Here is a 20,846-nt window from a genome sequence, read left to right on the forward strand (position 1 = left end):
GGAACAGGTTGCAAAGAATCTAAATTTTCTTCCTGCACTTGTCAAGTGATTTGTGGGCTAATTATTCCATAAAAACTCATAAGGAAAATTTAAGGGCTTCAATCAAGAAGGATATATACTTTACAATAATCATTTATTTAGAAAGCTGCCTAATGAAGTAATTCACAGTGTTGGCTGTGAAAGAATGATTAATGAGCCGTTCTCTACAAGTCAAAATAATTAAAACATGCAACGACCCCATCATGCACACCAACAGAGGAAAATCCCGACCGCATCTCTGTATGCTTCCCTGCTCTAGAGGCATCTCCTTCCAATCAGACTCTGCTGAGAGAAGGCGATTCTGCTATGGCCTCATCATCAAGAATGATTGGATCATTTAATTACTCCTTGTGAAGTGAACAACTGGATTACTAGGCCTCTGAGAAGGCCATGGCTACCTTCTTCCAATCAGATGTTGCTGTGGGAAAATTAATCACATCTCTGTCAGAGGAAATCATATGGTTCTGATCCCCAAGTCAGTGGTCCTACACATCTTCCAGGAGAATGGAAAAAGCTGTCCAAAGAAGTTGCTGAGTCACCTTCTTGGGAGATTGGATTATCCTGTATCTGCTCTTATTCTCTGGATACTGGAGATGCTAGTCCCATCTCAATCCATAGTTAGGCCTTGGTTTTTGATAGAAACAACACTGAACACCCTTACAGTGTTCAACAGGAGAGTGATGGGGCAGAGCATCCCATTTGATTCTCTTGGACATCTCAGTGGCTGTCATGGGTTTGCCTGCCAACACCTCCTTGGATGAGGAAGAGACAAAGGACAGAGGAAGCCAGCTCCAGCCCTTGGATGCCACAGGAATGCCCAACAGGCAAGGTAGAGACTCTGTTGGCTGCAGAGAGGGAGTCTCAGGCCGAAGTCACTGTGCCACGCCCTCAGTCTCACAGCCTGGGAGCTGAAGTTGCTGCAGTCACCAGCCTCACCCCCGGGGGTTGCCAGAGTCCTTAGAATGCTGGAGAAAGCAGGCCCGGAGGGAGGTGCAGAAGCAGCGCTGTAGCACATGGTTGGCAGCCCAGCACTGGTCAACCTTTGCCTGTGAGCGTGAGTCACCACGGCATCAGGGCTGACAACCACAAAGGCAGCTTAGCCATCAATGAATTGCACCTGTCCTTGGATTCCTCAGCAGGCAGAGGAGTGGCACCTGTTCCTGATAAGAGTTTTCCTGATAAAAGCAGCCAGAAAAGGGTGAACCAGTGTGGAAGCAACTTGTCCACAACTCTTGTGTATTTTCTGTTGGTCTCTGCCTTAGACCTCAGTACGTTGACCTTGGACTGGACCTGGACTTTGCTTATTGGATTCACCCCTGACCTTGGACTGGGACCTGGCTTGGGTTCTTTGGATTTGCCCTTCTGGTTCGATGCTTGGACTTTTGAATATCTGTGTTTTGACCTTGGACTGTGTTTGGATTATGCTTCTTGTCTCTTGCCCGTGTGCCTGCCAGAATCTGGACAATGGCTTTTGATACCATGCTATCCTTATGAAGAGGCTTGCTTGCTTGGAAGAGGGCAGGGGCACTGTACTTTTGTGGTTTCCCTCTTATTTGGCTGTCCAGTTCCAACAAAATGGTGCCGGGTGACTGCTGCTCAGCCCTCAATGATCCATCTTCTTCCCCATGCTGTTTAACAGCTGCGTGAAACTGTCAGGTGATGTTGTCTGGGGATCTGAAGTGAGGAGCCACCAATAAGTGTATTATAATTTGTAAGTAGATTCTTTATAGTCCTTTTTTTTTTTTTTTACATTTAACTGTGTTTATCCTTCACTTTGCTATTTTCAGATCGAGTCAACTGATGCTGCTCCTTGAACAGACAAGTCTGAAATGGTTCAAGAAGAAATTCTACCCTCTTCCAAGGCTCCTTAATGATCCCATGCTTACAAATATGGAAGAGATGCTTGGTGAGTCAATAGCAGTAGCTTTTCTTTAATGAATACTGGGTGAGTCCTAGACTTTTTCTTGTTCTTCTTAGCTTCTATTACTCTCCTTCTAAAAAAATGTTCCAGATTGTTACAGGGAATAATTGTATGCTGTATGCCTTTTCCCATTTCATCTTTAAATGATGCTATGTGACTTTGCTTTGGGTTGGCTGAAGGTAAAGCAAACAACAGAGGGTGATGCAGAGAAGTCAAAGAATGACAAGGCAAGGGTAAATGACCCGGGAAGTCCAAGAATCATTTAGCTTAGCCAGAAGTTGCCAAGACATAGAGGTGCAGCAGGCACTCCAGAAACAGGTTCTGGAACCAATCAGCAACTAGTAGAAAAATCACGTAACCATGACATTAGAACTGAAACACCTGCCTTGTCCATAGAGGCTACCTTGTGGTGCCGTGAGCATAGAAACTGCCAAGTAATCATGCAGACTACAGCCTGAACCCAAGAGCAGGTCCATTAAGTCACACTCCAAGTTGCCAGGTTCATAAAATAGATCTCCAAACACAATCCCATTTACATTTTATTGTTTCTACTTAAATTATTACTGATAATTACTCACATTTTTTCCCTCTATATTGTGTGGTCATTGACATTTCAGAACACAGAATTTCTCCCAAGCTGTCATCTTTCCAATGCAAGGTTTTTTTTGGGCAGAGGAATGAATTAGGAGAGGTTTTGGAGCTTAGTCTTGACAACTTCAGCTTCTATACTTTGGAATTTTTATTCATTTGAACAGATTTTAATCCAAAGAGAAGCTGAAGCAGTGTACATTTACCATTTTCTGTGGCAAGCATACGCTGACATCTCACAGCATTGTAATTTGTTTAATTAATTAATTGAAATTATACTATTATAGCCGTTATGACTATAGTAAAGCAAGGGTATAATAGAAGTAGTAAGATTTTAAAAGACCCGGCCTATTAGAAGAAAGATCCCAAACTTTTTGGGTCTGTGTACACTTTTATAATTTTGGTAGAGGGTAGTGGGCACACCTACAAAATGGCTGCTGTGAAACCGGTCACAAGATGGCTGATATGGGGTGCTGGGGTAAATCACAAAATGTTGGGAGGTTCTAAGACAAGCACGCTACAGCAATGAAGGTAGCTGTTTCAGAATGGATGCCAGCTTCAGACACAAAGGTGAGGCCCCTTGCCCTTTTCTGAAGCATCTCCTGCTTCAGCGTCTACCTCAAGCCCAGAAAACATTCTTTGGGTAACTTTTGCTGAAGAGCTGATACCATGGACAGGACTCAGATCTCTTTTTTCAATATTGTTTAAATCTTAGTGATTTGATTTCAAACAGGGAATGGAGGAGGGGTCAGGAGATATTATTTCCATTGTTTTGCTGTGTGTTTAAGGATATTATTATTTCTTGTGTGTGTTAAATGTCATCAAGTCACTTCTAACTTACTGCGACCCTATGAATTAATGATCTCCAAAAACGTCCTATCGTTAACAGCCTTACTCAGATCTTGCAAACGGAGGGCTGTGGCTTCCTTTACTGAGTCAATTTATCTCATGTTGGGTCTTCCTCTTTTACTGCTGCCTTCAGCTTTTCCTAGCATTATTGTCTTTTCCAGTCTTTTGTCAGTTTACTCATTTCAGCTTCTAGGAAAGGTTCAGGTTTGAATCCACTTGTCTTTTTGGCAGTCCATGGTATGTATAAAACTCTCCTCCAATACCACATTTCCAACTAATCAACTTTCTTCCTGTCAGCTTTCTTCACTGTCCAACTTTCACATCTGTACAAAGTAATGGGGAATACTATGGTATCATATGAATTATCTTGATCTTGGGCACCGACACAGCCTTACACCTAAGGATCTTTTCCCGTTCCTTTGTGGCTGGCCTTCCCAGTCTCAATCTCCTGATTTCTTGGTTGCAGTCTCCCTTTTGGTGGATGATTGAGCCAAGGAGTAGAGACAATTTACATTTAACAATTTACATTTCTTCATTGTCAACCATGAAGTTGTATAATTCCTCAGTAATCATTACTTTTACCTTCTTGATGATCAGTTGTAATCCTGCTTTGGCACTTTCTGCTTTAACCTTCATCAGCAGTCATTTCAAGACTTGATTATTTACTGCCAGTAATATGGTGTCATCTGCATATCTCAAATTGTTAGAATGTTCCTTCCATCAATTTTCACTCCATCTAAATCTAACCCAGCTTTCCTTATGACATGTTCTGCATATAGATTGATATTATTTCTTACTTTAAAATAGAAATAGTTTTTTAAGAGGTCCAGTGTATCTCATACAGAATACTCAAGTACATCCAAGCAACATAAACCCTGCTGGATCAGGCCAATGGTTCATGTAATCCAGCATCCTGTTTCACACATTGGACACCCAGTTGCCCTGGATGGTAGACAAACAGGGTGTAGAGTCCAAGGCCTTCCCCTGATGTTGTCTCATAGTACAGACATTTTGAGGTTTACTGCTTTTGAATTTGGAGGTTTCCTTCCGTTACCATGGCTGGTAGTCCCTGATGGACTTCTCCTCCATGAATCTTCCTAATGAGAACATCAGAAGCAAACATTCCGCTCCCCCAGCACTATTTCCTTGTTGCCATTTACCTACAAAGTTGAAAGAATTCCAACTGATTCAATGCCTTCCCTCCACATGAATTATTTGGGGTTTTCATTTTTAAAGGACACCAAAAATGAATAAAAATAAACAGGAATAATAATTTACTGACAACAATCCTTCACACCCCCTTTCACAAACGATCACCATTATCTACAAAGGTAAAGATGTCATTTTCAATTAGCTCTTGGTTTTTGTACAACCACACAACTAACATCAGTGACACAGTTTTTAAAAACGGGGCATACATATACACAAAGGGAACACACACACACTTAGTGATGAAATTGAATTTCAAAAGCTGTCTGGTTCAATTAGAATCTCCTAATTTTGATTCAGCCTTATGCTGAATCTGAGCGCTAGTCCATCCTGTGTCTCAGGCGAAGGTCTTTCACATCACATCACCTGCTACCTGATCCTTTTAACTGGGGATGCTGGGGATTGAACCCGGGACCTTCTGCATGCCAAGCAGATGCTTTACAGCTGAGCCATGCCCTCTTGTGAGAAATGAACCACTGGGCTAGATTCCACAGATCCACTCCTTTATAAAAGGCACTTTACTCTGGTGGAAGGAGGCTTCCCTGATTCAAAGTGGACTTCTGAGCCTCTTTCATCTGGGGAAGGCTCCTCTACCTGGAGAAAAATGGCTCTGCTACTGGAACAGATTCACAGGATCCAATGCAGTGAGTCTTTTTTTAACCAGGTTTTTTTAATGCCAAATGTATTAATTTATAGTTAACCAATTATCCAAGTTATTTTTGCATCAATTGTGTATAAATAGCATTTAATGTATAAACAATGAAAAAGTGGAGTATAACTAGCATTAAAGTTATATAAACGAACCACAAGAATGACAGATGGCAAAGGTTCCCCTATGAACCTACCCAATCACTATGATCATCTTTGGAGGCCCTACACAGGTGGCGACCCGAGAAAGGGTACGGTTGCCAGGTCCTTCTTTGCAACAGGCGAGAGGTTTTTTGGGCGGAGCCTGAGGAGGGCGGGATTTGGGGAGGGGAGGGACTTCAATGCCATAGAGTCCAATTGCCAAAGCAGACATTTTCTCCAGGTGAACAGATTTCTATCAGCTGGAGATCAGTTGTAATAGCAAGAGATCTCCAGATAGTACCTGGAGGTTGGCAACCCTATTTGTGAGGAGGCTCTTAACTTGTGGACTAGGCAGTACAGGAAGAGGTGGTCCTTCAAGCCACAAGCTTTAAAATAAGAACCAGCACTTTACTGGCATCACTGACATAAGCGCCAGCCAACTGGGCAATAATGAATGTGAGCAGGCCATGCTGTAGCCCCTAACCAAGGAAGACATGGAACACAATAAATATATTGCTAGAAGATCACTGCTCTCCAATTAGGATGGCTAATTATAGAGGAATGAATCTGGCACTATTCTTTAATGGTAGCAATATTACAAGTGCGGTGGGATGTCAGAAACAAGATGAAACTATACCAACCTTTACCGAGTACAGCCTCTGTAACGCAAAAAAGTTATCCTGATAATGTTATTAATCACTGCTTTCTTCCTGTAGGAAACTGGAATAGGTTCCTATTTAATGTATATCTAATAAACATGGATGGCAGCCATTCTACTGCTCCACAAATGTTTTCATGTGCTGAAACGGCTGGATATTCCAATAAGGTTTTTTGCTCTTTTTACAATGAAGAACAATCCATTCTTGAGTCAAAACTGCTGACGCTATTAAGGTGCTTATGTGAAAGACTGTGAAATATTCCCCTCGATACACACAAATATAACGAGACAGAGGGTGAGAGACCGATATAATATAGAGAGCCAGGGACGCGCCACACTACTGAGAGGCTAATGAATGGACAAAAGAGCTATTTTCCCTGAGCATGGTTAGTCGTCACAATCACTCCTTTGATTAAAGAAAATAGCTGATTTTGATCACATTTGAATATGATAATTGTTTGGAGTAGGACATGCCTGAGCGTTAGCTAATTATATATTTGACCAGTTACTACTGTCCCAATGATTGTTTTGGGTGACATCACATATATGTACATCCAAACGGTATATTTTTTTTTTGAAAAACCTCTTATTTTCAAGAGTTAGTAGTTGTGGTTAATGGGCAATAGATTCAGGGCAGACTTTTCTTCACAAAACACAGTTAATCCATGGAATTCACTTCAGCAAGATGGCCGCCAGCATAGATGGCTTCAAAAACTGATTCAGAAGGGTTTTTTTAATGATTTTATGCGGAGTTTATGAATTGATCATGTTTTACGTATTTATTTGTTTAGATTATTTCTATGCTGCCTCTTCAGAGTCCTGCTTGAGGTGGTTTGCAATTGAAATAATTAATTAAAATAATAGGTCAATATAAAGCAAGAAGCCGTTAAAAACAAACCCTTGGAAATAAACAGCACAAAAGCTATCTATAAAAACAGACTTCAGATCAGAAGCAGTCCATTGAAAAACCTGGTTAAGATAAAATCCCTGATTAAAAGCCTGGATAAAAAGCTGTGTTTTGGCCTGGTGCCTAAAAGACTGTAAAGTAGGCACCAGGCAAGGCTAAAGGGGGACGCCATTCCAAAGGTGAGGTGCTACCACAGAAAATGCCCTCTCTCTAGTCATCATTCACTTCACCTCTGAAGACAGTGGCACAGACAGCAGAACTTGAGATAGTTTGTAAATAAGTCACCTCAGGCAAGACTCTTGAGAGGTGGAATATAAATTTGATAGTCTTTCAATGGCTATTAGCCAAAATGGCTAAATTGGCCCTCCATTTGCAGTGTACCGTTAATATCATTTTCTAGGGATAGCAGAAGAGGTGCCACATCGCCTTCATTCTCTGTTTATGGGCTTCCAGGAAGCATCTGGCTGGTCACCCATGGACTCAGGATGCTATACCAGATGAAGCATTGGTATGATCCAAGAGGTCTACCCTTATGTTAGGTTCTTACGTTCCAAGCTTGGGTGCTAACGCTGTCAGAGGAACTCATACATAGGGTTGCCAGGTTGCTTAGACTGGCAGGTTATTGCCCGCCAATCCACTGTCTGGCTCAGAAGCGGGGATCGTGGGCGCACACAGCTGTGCCGACATGATTGCATCCCTTCCGGTTTACACCCGGAAGCGCCACATCGCAATGGACCTATTGCCACTCAAGGTTCGTTGTGATGCTGCACTTCTGGGTGTAAACTGGAAGTGATGCAATCGTGTCGGCATGGTCGAGCGCACGCAGTTCCACAGCCCGTCCAGGGAAGAAGGAGAAGAAGAAGAAGAAGAATTGGTTTTTATATGCAGACTTTTTGTACCACTTAAGGAAGAATCAAACCGGCTTACAATCACCTTCCCTTCCCCTCCCCTCAACAGAAACCCAGTGAGGTAGGTGACACTTTGTTTTGACTTCTTCATTCCTGTTTAAAGCCAGGCAGTTAGATGTTAAAGCACCTATATTCACCAAGGCCCTATTTAACTTTAATAGGACTTTTGTTGATGAAGGGCTTTTAGGGTTGAGCTGTTCATTATCAGCACATGTTGGAATTGAACACAGTGTGAAAAACGCATAAGGACAGATCCCCAGTCAACAGCAAGAGCTTTAATGAGTGTCAATAAATAGTGCTGAAAATTTACTACTGAGGAGCATATTACTAATTCTGTTTGTCATTAAAGCCACGAAGGACTTTGCATCAACATACTTAACGGTTGCCAGAATTGTAAAATGAAACTTAAGCTAAAATGGTAACTAGCTTCTAGATATAGGGGATCCCCACCTAGGTGGCATTTATTTAAATATCTGTTACACACATTTATTGATTTCCTATTTCTCTCTTTTTCTTCAAGGTGTTCATGGTTCCTTTTTTTATCATCCTGATTGTTATAATGGTAACCTAGGAAAATCCTTCAGGTTTCCCAAGGAGCTGATCCCAGCCACTTGTAAAGGAGTTCAACAGGTTTTATTTATGTGTATACAACTTGGGCGTACAGGCCCTAACTGCAACAATTCCAGCAGCCATCTGAACAATCACCACCACAGCTGCTTCTTTCCAGACATCACCAGAAGGTAGATGGCTAAGGTTGCCAGGCCCCTCCTCACAACCGACAGGGGTTTTTTTGGGCAGAGCCTGAAAAGAGTGGGGTTTGGGGAGGGACTTCAATGCCATAGAGTCCAATAGAGGCCATTTTCTCCAGGTGAACTGATCCCTATCAGCTGGAGATCAGTTGTAATAGCAGGAGATCTCCAGCTAGTACCTGGGGGTTGGCAACCCTACAGATGGCCTTCTAAACAATAACTCTCTGTTAACCCTACCATACTGCTAACTCTGTGAGGGATGCTGGGATGAGGTACTATGATTGGCCCAAGATTGCTCACTGCATTTCAGAGAAGAATAGGATTGGAAGCCAAGGTTCCCCTATCTTAGTGCAACCTTCTAACCAGTATATCATGCTGGCACCCTCAATGCTTGTTCTTCCTCTGGAAAGCTCAGAGTGAATCCCAGTGGTCCCCATTCTAAGACATGTTCAAATCTATGCCCACATAACTTCAACAACATCACATCATTGCATTTTGCTTGACCACTTCCTGTCACCAATTTGTGTCAAAGATCAAACTCCCATTCAGGCCAACGGAGCCACTTAATGTCAATGGCAATCTTTTTTGAAAGAAGTTATTTTTTTTAATCCCTCTCCTTGCAGAGTGGGTGCGGAGCACATCTTTTAACACTTTTCATTGTAATAGACGTGATTTAAAACTACCTAATTATGATCCAGAATTCACACCCAATGTTTGTGATGGGGCTTACTAGCATACACGACATTAAAGGGGACCTAGACAAATCATGGAGGACTTCAACAGCCATGAGCCATGATGGCTAAATTGAACAAGTCAGGTGATATCAAGGAACCCAGAGGTTGATGCCAGGCCTAGGGTTGCCAACCTCCAGTTTGGACCTGGAGATCCCCCACAATTTAAAATAATTATTTTAATTAATTGATAACTTTTAATTAATTAATAATAATGTTGGCAACAATAAATACGCTACTATGTGTTTGATGGTAATAAATTATTAAAAGGTTTAGTGTTTTCAATGTTTTAAAGTTTAACTTGCTGTCCAAATACTTTGGTAGACCTAACTATTGTGGCCACATGGGACTGTAAATCCAAACAATATTTAATTTTACTTTATTTTCATTATTACAAAATCTGTTTTCTAATTTCAACATTATTTCATATGGCTCAGCTGGGCAAAAATTAGCATCCATGTGCTAGGGTTAGACTCAGCAGTTAGCGGCTCTCTCTCAAGTATTGGTATATTTGCAATTTTGTAGAGAAGTTCTATATTTATACTTTTAAATTCTATAAATATGCTAGGTAGTACAATCGTACATGCCAACCACAAGATAAATTATGCATTTATTTTTTAAGGAAGCAAAAGAAGTTTCGTTTTGGACTGTATATATTTTTACTGTATATATTTTAACTCCTCCCCCAATTTCCATCCCCCCTCCATGGCGTCAAAAATTCCAGAAATTGTACATCTCCAAGCTTATTGTGTTAATTGTGCCTCATACAAAAGAAAAAATAGATTTAAGGATAGTAACCCTCCAAATTTATGTTACATATTTATGTATCAAGCCACTATTTCTAATCTGCAATAAAGACATTATGGAAGACCTGGACATCTTGAGTAGTAGACAAGAAATGCAATTTTGAACTAGCTCTTTGATGCTTGATAATCATGTGGAGAAATTGTAGAATCACTATCTCATATTCCTTGAAAGGCTTAGCTTAGCCGATTCCAATTAAAAACAAAACCCCTCAAAATAAAATTGGGTCTTTGATCAAACTGTTGCTACTTTACTGTAAATATGGGGGAAACCAAGCTGTTTTGCTAATCACACAGTGCAGGGATCTTTTCAGTGGTGAAAATGTAACTGTGCTCTGTCCTCCCAAAAGTTGTGGTCTTCAAATTTCCTGGAAGTGTGCCTTTCATTCTCCCATAGCTCAGAGCATGGCAACTCGACATTCACCCTATTCCACAACAGAAGCCATTGTCCTAGCTACTGGGCAATATTAAGTATTCTCACCAAGAACAAATGAGTAGTATGCATTTCAGATTGGAAGAATATAGCAGTATTTGGCCTCACTTTTACCTGCCTCAGGGCAGAGAATTAGCAGCCTCCAGCCCCAATTTTCCAGTGAGGAGCAGAACAAAAAAAATGGCCTATACACAGTGATACTCTAGAAATTTCTTGTAGGAATTTCCTGTAAAGACTATAAAAGCTGGAAAGGAAACCTAGAGCATCACCCAGAAGTGATATGACATCTTCCTGAAACTCCATCCTCCCCATATACCAACCCCAAATCTCCCAGCATTTGTAGAGGCAATATTGGGAAACCTAGAAGCATCTGGTGGTGAGAAAACAAGAAACGGTGCTTGATGTTCCCCTTTTCCCAATTTTGTTGGACCAAAAATATCGGAGTGGGCTTTAGAAATAGTTTCTCCAAACTCTTGAAATGTGAATAAGAATATTCATTTTTTAAAAATCCTATTTGGGTCAGTTTTTCCTCCTATCTGCTAGTATGCTGCCATTTTCCCTTTTGCTTGCTTCTTCCTGAATTACATCACATCACTTCAGTGGACTTAGAAGCATGTAACTCTACAAGGATTGCACTGCTAATCATCTTAGCTATCCTACCCGACTAATGAGCCCGCTACAATATCACCATCCTTCATATAAAACAGGCTTTGACTTTCCTCTCTTTTTGGTCTTGATAGTCTCTCCCTTCTCCCTTACAACACTGCAAAAATACAGTTCATTTCCAACCCCTTATTCCTTGGCTCCACCATCAACCAAAAGAAAGACTGCAGCCAAGAAATCAGGAGGAGATTGAGACTGTGAAGGGCAGCCATGAAGGAGCTAGAAAAGATTCTGAAGTGTAAGGATGTGTCACTGGCGACCAAGATTAGATTAATTCATGCCGTTGTATTCCCTATTACTATGTATGGATGTGAAAGCTGGACATTGAAAAAAGCTGATAGGAAGAAAATAGATTCCTTCGAAATGTGGTATTGGAGGAGAGGGTTACGGATACCGTGGACTGCCAAAAAAACAAATCAGTGGGTTATAGATCAAATCAAGCCTGAACTGAAGCTAAAATGACTAAACTGAGGCTATCATATTTTGGTCACATCATGAGGCGACAAGAGTCACTGGAAAAGACAGTCATGCTAGGAAAAGTTGAGGGCAGCAGGAAAAGAGGAAGACCCAACAAGACATGGATTGACTCAATAAAGGAAGCCACAGCCCTCAATTTGTAAGATCTGAGCAAGGCTGTCAAAGATAGGACATTTTGGAGGACTTTCATTCATCGGGTTGCCATGAGTCGGAAGAGACTTGACGGCACTTAACACACACACACACACACACACACACAGCCAAAAATTTTTTTAAATCTGGTTAGCTTTCTGGTAATCTCTCTCATTGCCTATTGCAGGCTCTTCTTTGGTTCTTTATTGTCGTACCTGGGAACCTTAAACTGCATTCTCTCATTGTTCAAACTAAGTGACAACTAGGACTGCCAACTTCCAGGTACTAGCTGGAGATCTCCTGCTATTACAACTGATCTCCAGCCGATAGAGATCAGTTCACCTGGAGAAAATGGCTGCTTTGGCAATTGGACTCTATGGCATTGAAGTCCCTCCCCTCCCCAAACCCCACCCTCCTCAGGCTCTGCCCCAAAAACCTCCTGCTGGTGGCGAAAAGGGACCTGGCAACCCCAGTGACAACCCTCTTAAACCCCTACATTGGCTTCTTGTTCACTCTGGCACAAACTTCTCATCCTTACCTCCAAAGCCTGAGCTCGGGCGAAGGAGGAAAATCCTGCTAGTGGGGAATAAGTCCTTTAAAGAATCTTATGTGCTTTAATGGATCCTCAGATGCTCATCAACAGGTATATAAATATTTTTAGATAAATAAAATCCTCCATGATTTTGCTCCCCATTATCTTTTTGCTCTCACAACTTGCCCTGACCTTTACTCCCACAACTCCACCATAATCAGCCATCCAAAAGTATCCTGTTTCCTCAATCTATTCCATCCTGTTTTGCCTGCCCCCCCTTTATGTCTGGGGCGACCACCTGGATGATGATACCTCTCTCTTCAAATCTCTCCTCCCCTTAAAATACACCTTTCCTATGAGGCCTTTTGCTCAACCCCTTGGTCTCCATTCTAAACCTGAGGGAGGAGTAGGAGGAGTTTTTATACCCCGATTTTCTCTACCTTTTTAGGAGACTCAAAGCGGAAGACAATTGTCTTCCCTTCCTCTCCCCACAACAGACATCTTGTGAGGTAGGTGGGGCTGAAAGAGTTCTGAGAGAGCTGTGACTAGCTCAAGGCCACCCAGAAGGCTTCAGGTGTAGGGGTGGAGAAACATACCTGGTTCACCATATTAGAGTCCTCCACTCTTAACCACTACACCATGCTGACTCTGGAATAATGTACCTTTTATAATCATCATCATCATTGATGATGATGCAGTGGATGGTATCATCTCATTGTGCATAGCCAACCAAATTTGGCCATATCATGACGTTAGTGAATGAAAACAACGCCAACTGAGAGTTACAGCATTACTTCTTTCACATGGCTGATCACAACCAATCAAGGGTCATACAGTGAAGGGCATTATCAAATCAGATGTATCTGTGTGATGATAAGGGTTGCCAGGTCCCTCTGCGCCGTTGGCGGGAGGTTTTTGGGGCAGAGCCTGATTAGGGCAGGCTTTGGGAAGGGGAGGGACTTCAATGCCATAGAGTCCAATTGCCAAAGAGGCCATTTTCTCCAGGTGAACTGATCTCTATCAGCTGATCAGTTAAATAGCAGGAGATCACCTGCTACTACCTGGACGTTGGCAACCGTAGTGATGATGTTAAAAGGATGAAAACAGTAGAGTGAGGAGGTCACTTATTACTGCTGCCCAAAATGTTTCCCCACAAATACCAGTAAGTGATTTGGAATCCAAAACTATCTAGCCATGTCATTTGTGAAAAGGCAGTAACTTTGGCAACTTGTTAATTGAGATATCTTAATTAAGCCCCGACAGTACATTTTTCTGCTCTTTTCAGAATTTACACATTCTTGTCAACCTTTCTGAAAGGTTGATGGCTAGATTTCTAAGATGTAAAGACACATTTCTGGTTCCTTCAGGTTCTTCTAAGCTCCTTCTGTAGTGTAAATGACAAATAACTCTTCGCCTTTCAAGAAGCACGGCTGACCATATTTCAAGTCTACATCAATGGAAGACATTTTTATACTGAAACGCACATCGGGAAAATATAAAACACTGTGACTAGTTTGATTGTCACTTGACATCTTTGAACGTACCAGTACGTTCTTTTTTATTTACCTTGTTTTCATATTTATATACTAAATTTACAAGATCTAACCACAATTCCACTGTGTAACCAACATTAAAAACACAAGACACCATCTACCAACATTAAGAACTATTAAGACCCACAAATTTCAGTGGGAGAGTTAAGCATGTGCTTCATGTTTCCCCATTTAAATGAACAGAGTTTGCCAGAATCACACCTAAAATTGGTTCTTCTGCATATTTAAAATGGGTTGTTCCTCTATGTGACATTTCCATTCAGAAAATATGTTCCATAAGAGAAAAGTTACTACTCTACAATAGCAATCTACTGTAACGGTCATCTTGCAATATCTTTGCTGATTAGATACTGAATAAGCATTGCTGGAAAACAGTCATAGAATAAAACTGTGCTGGGCTAATCCTAACCCAATCTTAGCTATGCAAAGATGAAATCCTAGTGTCTAAACTTGTTTCACTTCTTTTTTATTTTTGTCATACAGAAGCATGGGAAAAGGTTTAGAGTTTTTTCATCCCTGTGCCTACAATACCACACTTAGTCAGAACTATTGATCGCTGAGACCACAATAGTATTTTGCAACCATTACCGATCACTACTTCGGCAAAACTAATTATCACTTTCATCTCAGCAAATTCTGAGTGCCATCACCAGTATTAAGCAGGGTAATGTGAAGACATTATTAAGACATTCTCTAGTGCATCATATTAAAATAAAATCTTCACGTAATTAATAGTATGAAGGTTAATGTCTTCAGCGTGTTTTCAACATCCAAAAAGGGAAGAGAATAAAACATGACATGTCCAAGTAAGATACAACCTCTGTTATATTTTTATCCAACTTTCCTTCAAGCTCAGGCACGGTTTCCCTTCAGCCATTTCCCCTCTTCCATTTTATCCTCATAGTAATTCTATGAGGTCGTTAAGCTGAGAAAGTATAACTAGCCCAGTATCACCTAGTTGTCATGGCCCAGACTTCAACAGGCGAAGCATCATCAGAGGAAGAGCCAGAGCAGGGAGAAATAACGGGCATTGCACCTCAGGCAGCTGAGAATGCAGGGCAGGGTGAAGGACAACAGGTAGGAGTAAACACCAGCCCTGCTGAGGATTTGGAAGTAAACACAGAATCACCTCCTTCGGTACAACCAGATGCAGCTGTAACTCCACAGAAGCAGGACCCACCCAGCTCACCTGAAGCCACTCAACAGAACAGGCAAAAAGGGAGAATGGAGTTGCAAAGTAAAAGGAGAAGTGTGTGCCTACAGACACTAAGAAGACGGCTCCAAGACTGTGAGTTGTCTGAGGATAAGAACTAAGGCAAAGAGAAACAGCTTAAAACCATGCTTGGAACAGACAGATGTTGCGAAAGCAATTGTTGCAAAAGGATCTCTGTCTTTTATTGCTGACGCTACTAGACATTGATAAACGGACTTCTGACCCTGTGGACCGGACTTTTAACTTTGCCTCTGCACGCCGACTTTATCTTGGTTTCCAGCTCCTGGCGGGACCTCCCCCGGATTCCTGCATTCCTGAACTACTAACAGCCTGCTCTCAAGACCAGTACCCGGAAGTAACCCGAGATGACCTGGCCTAGCACACTAGTGGGCTTCCTGGCTGAATGGGGATTTGAACCCATGTCTCCACACACTTAGTCCAGCATGCTAACTTCTGCGCCATATTGGTTCGTTGTAGATTTGCTGGAACCCTCATATGTGCAGGAATGTCTCTACTCATAAGTGCCAACAAGACACCTCCGATCATCAGACCAGGGATTATTAAGAGTTCCTGCACTCAGGTAACTGAGAATGGTTTCTGCCCAGGCTTTCTCAGTGTCTACTCCTGTGCTATGGAACAGGCTTCCCAAGGATGCAACGAAGGCTATTTAAAAGTTGAGCCTTTCCAGCGTGTTTTTGACAGCTTGTGAGTGGAGGCTGTGGTCTGTTTCTTTTTACTTATATTTATGTCAATCGAAATTTTAGTCAGTTTTAATGACGCAAGCTTCTTGCAGTGTCGTTACCTGGTAGAAAATGGTACATTAATGTTTTAAATAAATGAATGAAGCAGCTATGAAACACATGTTCTTCAGAATTCAAGAAAGCAATTTTGATTCAAGTGGGTTTTTTGGGATATGTGTATTGTTGGCTGTTAGCCCTGACTTGGATGGACCAGATAGCTCGATCTTGTCAGGTCTCGGAAGCTAAGCAGGGTCATTCCTGGATGGGAGACCACCAAGGAAGTCCCGGGCTGCTATTCAGGGGGAGGAAGTGGCAAACCACCTTTGTTTGTCTCTTGCCTTGAAAACCCTACGGGTTGACCATACCTCAGCTGCGACCTGACGGTACTTTCTACCACCAGTTGGCTAGTTTAATCAAAGTCCCATATCAGCAGAATTTATCACATCAAGGATGCTTTTGACTCTCATAACCAAAGGTTCCTCCCTGTTACATCACAGGAGCTCTTTCCACTTGTTAACCCACACCTGTAAACATAAACTGTGCCTACATTGTGGTGTCAAGGTGATAGACAACCACCATGTAACGGCTTAAAAGGTGTGCTTCAGTCATGTTTGCTGACAAGTGTGAGAGAAACACATTTTCATCTTCCTCACTCTTAATGGATGTGAATATTTTCCTGTCAGCATATTACTTAAAGCTGCTGAAGGCAGAAGGCCAAAGGCTTGTAAGGTTGAATCTGTAGATGTCCACTCACCCACCAAAGAAATCCTTACATAAGCAGAATATTCCTTCTCTGTGTAGAAAAATGTTTTCAATGAATGGAAGAACTTCTGTAATAGGAAAGGTCTCTTTGGATGCAGCTCCACAAGTGTGATCCAACGCCATAACATTTTGTCTAAAATTCCTCTAGCATTAGAGATGGTTTAACTGCATAGAGAAAGGTTATTTTAATGATTATTCTTGCCCTTGGCGTGGCATTTACTCATAGAAATTCCACTTGGTACTCAATGGATATTCAATACAACATAAGATCAATCAGTAACTCATCTACCTCTGCAGTCACAATCCTGAAATAGCCACATTAGAGAATGTATTTCTGCATGGCTTCCCTTATGAATATAATACCAACTTAGTCTAGAACCCACCTAGGTGTACATGCCATGAAACAATATAAAATTTTCCATTGACGCAGAAAGAAATGGAAATAACTTGGTAGGCTGCAAAAGATATACCCAACCAAACACATAAACTATCACAGCTATTGAGTGTGAAAGTCATTGAAGGAGAAAATGTAATTGAGTACGGTGGAGTTGGAGAAGAGACAAAGATGACTCCATGACTAACTACAAACTCAAAGCCAGTTAAGCAACAAGTCCCAAGTGACAATGAATCCAATCATAAATAACTCCTGGTCATCTAATGTCACTGCAAAAGGTTCGGTTTGTACCAGAAGAAATTCAGTCACACCAACTCTCCATGAGTATATCAAAACATCCTGCAGGGAAGATCCTGAGTGTTCTTCCAAAACTTGACTTCTTAGCTTTTTAAGCCACTACAGAAGACCATCAACACAACTCTCTACGCTACTGAGAAAAGAAATCTACTCTGCTCTATTGAGAAAAGAAAGTGAAAACCTATATTATGTTTGATTAGGTACATTTTCCAACCCATCTTTCCTTCAGGAAGTTCAGAGTACTCCTTATATGAGCCCATGGAGCCTAAGCAAGGCATGGAACCTGGATAAGCATAAATCTGTTGACCAATGCAGAGACCCTACTTGACCCATCTAAATTTTGACCCTATGAGCACATTAGAAGTAGGTCTTGTAACCATCAGTTGGCTTATTGGTGCCAATAATGTATTAGTGTGATCATTTATTTAAAATGTGGGGTCCAACTGGATTCCAATCAACATTGTTCCCCATGAAATTGTTGTACATTATCTGCTTGCTTACTGGGATCCATTGAATATCCCATTGTCAATCAGGCAATGATTTGTGCTGATGGTTCTCTGTCCTCTTTGACTGGTACCCAGCTCAGAGTTATTATTACACATCATCTTTGTCACAGATTATATTTCAAGGCAAAGACCACTTGTTTGTTTTACAGACCATGAAAATGTTATCATCAAATACCTTTAAAATATCATGTCTGACAATGTATCATATATGTAATAAACAAAATAATACAGATCACATTGCAATAAAACACAGCCCAACGTTCCAACGGGTAAAATATGGGATTAATCCACATGAAGACTTTGACACTGACTCCAACCCATTAAATAATCAATTAATTGGCTACAAATTAGGCTGTTAATTGAGTGAAAAATCTTTAAGAAGATTATGATAGTTTTTCAAAGTAGGAAATCTTCCAGGTGATCCTACACTACTGAGCAATTAGAAAGCTACTGAACAGAAGAGAATCTGTTGCAATGTCTGAACTTGTCCTCAAAGTATAAGGCTTAGAATCTTTACATGTCAATCGAAAATTTGGACCAATCTGAATTGTAACAATTTTTTTTGCATCATACTGTAAAGTATGGGATTGAGCACTGTCAAGACTTACTCTATAGTTATGCTTTCACAAATAGACAACATCAAATTCAGATGATGGGACTAAAGATTCCAAAGACTCCATTTGTTAGACCCACATTGTAGAAATTTGTAATGGACACTGGATCCAGAAATTATTTAAATCTACTTGGTGGACTCCATTTGGAGTAAGAGGGAAGATGAGTTTGGTGGGAAGAGTTTGGTGGAGTTTGGCTTGGTACAGAACGCAGCTAATCCAGTAAAATGCTGAGGTCGGCTATACGGGCCACTTGGGGCTTCTGTTGGGCTTTGGAGGCCCCGATGCGGCGCCTTACGTCTCCAGTAAACCCCATCGCAACTGTGCCAACCGCTACACTGAATCCTAGCTGTCCACACAGAAGACCAGAGGAACAACGGGTTCGACACGGGTGTCAGAGTTTCGACTCAGTAGTGTATAAGCCACCTGCGCAACATGGTACCCTTGGGCGGAGCACTTCCTGCCTTTGCAGTCCACCACTCCAACACAGCAGGGGCAAAGAGGAGCATTTCCGGCCCAGACATGCCACCGACCACCAATGACAATCCATGACCATTCAAGCCATGGCATCTGTAGGGACTCCCAGATGACCACCAATGACAATCCATGATGATTCATTCAAGCCATGGCATCTGCAGGGACTCCCAGATGACCACCAGTGACAATTCATGACAATTCATTCAAGCCATGGCATCTGCAGGGACTCCCAGATGACCACCAATGACAATTCATGACAATTCATTCAAGCCATGGCATCTGCACGGACTCCCAGATGACCACCAATGACAATCCATGGCAATTCATTCAAGCCATGGCATCTGCAGGGACTCCCAGATGACCACCAATGACAATTCATGACATTTCATTCAAGCCATGGCATCTGCAGGGACTCCCAGATGACCTAACCCAGGCAGCCCCATCCTACTTCCATTCCCCCCTCCCCCAAGGACCTCTCAGCAAGACCTCGCCAAACTTTGACAGCTCCTCCCGCTCTCCTCCTCCGGGGGCCCGCCCCCGATCCCCCAGCATGCATCTGCGGCCGACCAGGCTCCTCCCCCCCGCTCAGCCCCGCTTTGCACCAGCCCCTCACTGAAAATGGGGGGGGGGAGAGAGAGAGAGAGAGAGAGAGAGAGACGCTAGCGAGGCAGCCCACCCTCCTCCCCAGCTCGGACTTTGCGCAGCCGCGCGCAATCCTTGGGGGTGGGGTGGGGGGCGTCCCGAGGACTTCTTTCCCCGGACTTTCCGCCCCGCCCGGCTCCCTCCTCCAGGGGGGGGGCACGACCCCCCTCCCCACGGAAAGTCGAGAGGGGGGGGGCGCGCTCCATCCCTCCGCCCGAAGCCCCAGCCCTTCGCCGCCGCAGCTCTCCGCCTCTCCCCTTCCCCGCCGCCTCGCCTTGGCCATTTCCTCCCCCGATGGGCTCCGGGAACTAAAAAAGAGAGAGAGCGGCGGGAGAAGGGAAAGAGCCCCGCGGGGGGTGGGGGGGGGTCCGGCCCCTGCCCCCTGCCCCCTCTCCCCTGCCCGTCCGTCGGTGGCCGGCTGCCCTCTCGCCGGGGCGTACCTCGTAAAGGTCCCCCGAAGCCATGCTGGGCTGCGGGGCTGCGCTCCGGTGCGCCTCGCCTCTCGCGCTCTCCCCCCCCGCTCTCCGGCTCGAGCGAGGGGAGGCAGGAAGAGGAGAAGAGAAAAAACAACAACCACCCCAACTGTGCGGTGCGCAATGACAGGCTTTGGGGCGGCCGGTGTGCGCAGAATCCGAGGGCGAGAGGCAGGCGGGCGAGAGGCAGGCGGGCGGGCGTAACCAGCGGCGGCGGCGGCGGCTCCGGAGCAGAGCGCGGCGCTCCCTTGGATGCGCGCGAGCCCTCTTGGAGAGGGGGCTGCGCCTTGCGCGCGCGCCTGGGTGCGCGCGTGGCTGCGCCGCCTTCGGGGGGCCTCCCCTCCCCTCCCCTCGCGCCCCGTCCCCGGCGGGGGTGGGGGGTGTCCACGACGAAGCCGGGCCGTTAGGGTTGCCGACCCCCGGGTCCTGGCTGGAGACCTCCTGCTGTGAAGGACTGGTCCCCAGCCGGTGGAGGGGAGTCCGCCTGGAGGAAGGGGGCCGCTTGGGCTCGAGAGCCCCTCCCCGGACCCTGCCCTCCTCAGCCTCCCGCCGGGGGTGGAGAGGGACCTGGCAACTCTTAAGGGCTGCCAGCCTCCAGGTAGTAGCTGGAGATCTCCTGCCTTTACGACTGATCTCCAGCCACTAGAGATGAGTCCACCTGGAGGAAGATGGCCGCTTGGGCTGTTGGACTCTTTGGCCCTGAAGCCCCTCCCCAGAACCCTGCCCTCCTCAGGCTCCGCCCTCCAAAACCTCCCGCCAGTGGTGGAGAGGGACCTGGCAACTCTTAAGG

At 43.7% G+C, this 20,846-nt stretch overlaps 1 protein-coding gene across 1 annotated transcript in view; it reads right to left on the reverse strand.

Moving 5' to 3' along the window:
* CDYL2 (chromodomain Y like 2) overlaps nucleotides 1-20,079 on the reverse strand; it is a 65,671-nt gene extending 45,592 nt beyond the window's left edge. Inside the window, exon 1 of the mRNA XM_056862811.1 lies at nucleotides 20,024-20,079. Within this exon, the coding sequence (XP_056718789.1) occupies nucleotides 20,024-20,047 (24 nt within the window). The 5' untranslated portion in view covers nucleotides 20,048-20,079. The remainder of the gene's footprint in view (nucleotides 1-20,023) is intronic.
* Nucleotides 20,080-20,846: the final 767 nt, after the last annotated feature.

This window comes from Euleptes europaea, chromosome 17 (assembly GCF_029931775.1).
Source record: "Euleptes europaea isolate rEulEur1 chromosome 17, rEulEur1.hap1, whole genome shotgun sequence".
In the NCBI taxonomy this organism is placed as follows: domain Eukaryota; kingdom Metazoa; phylum Chordata; class Lepidosauria; order Squamata; family Sphaerodactylidae; genus Euleptes; species Euleptes europaea.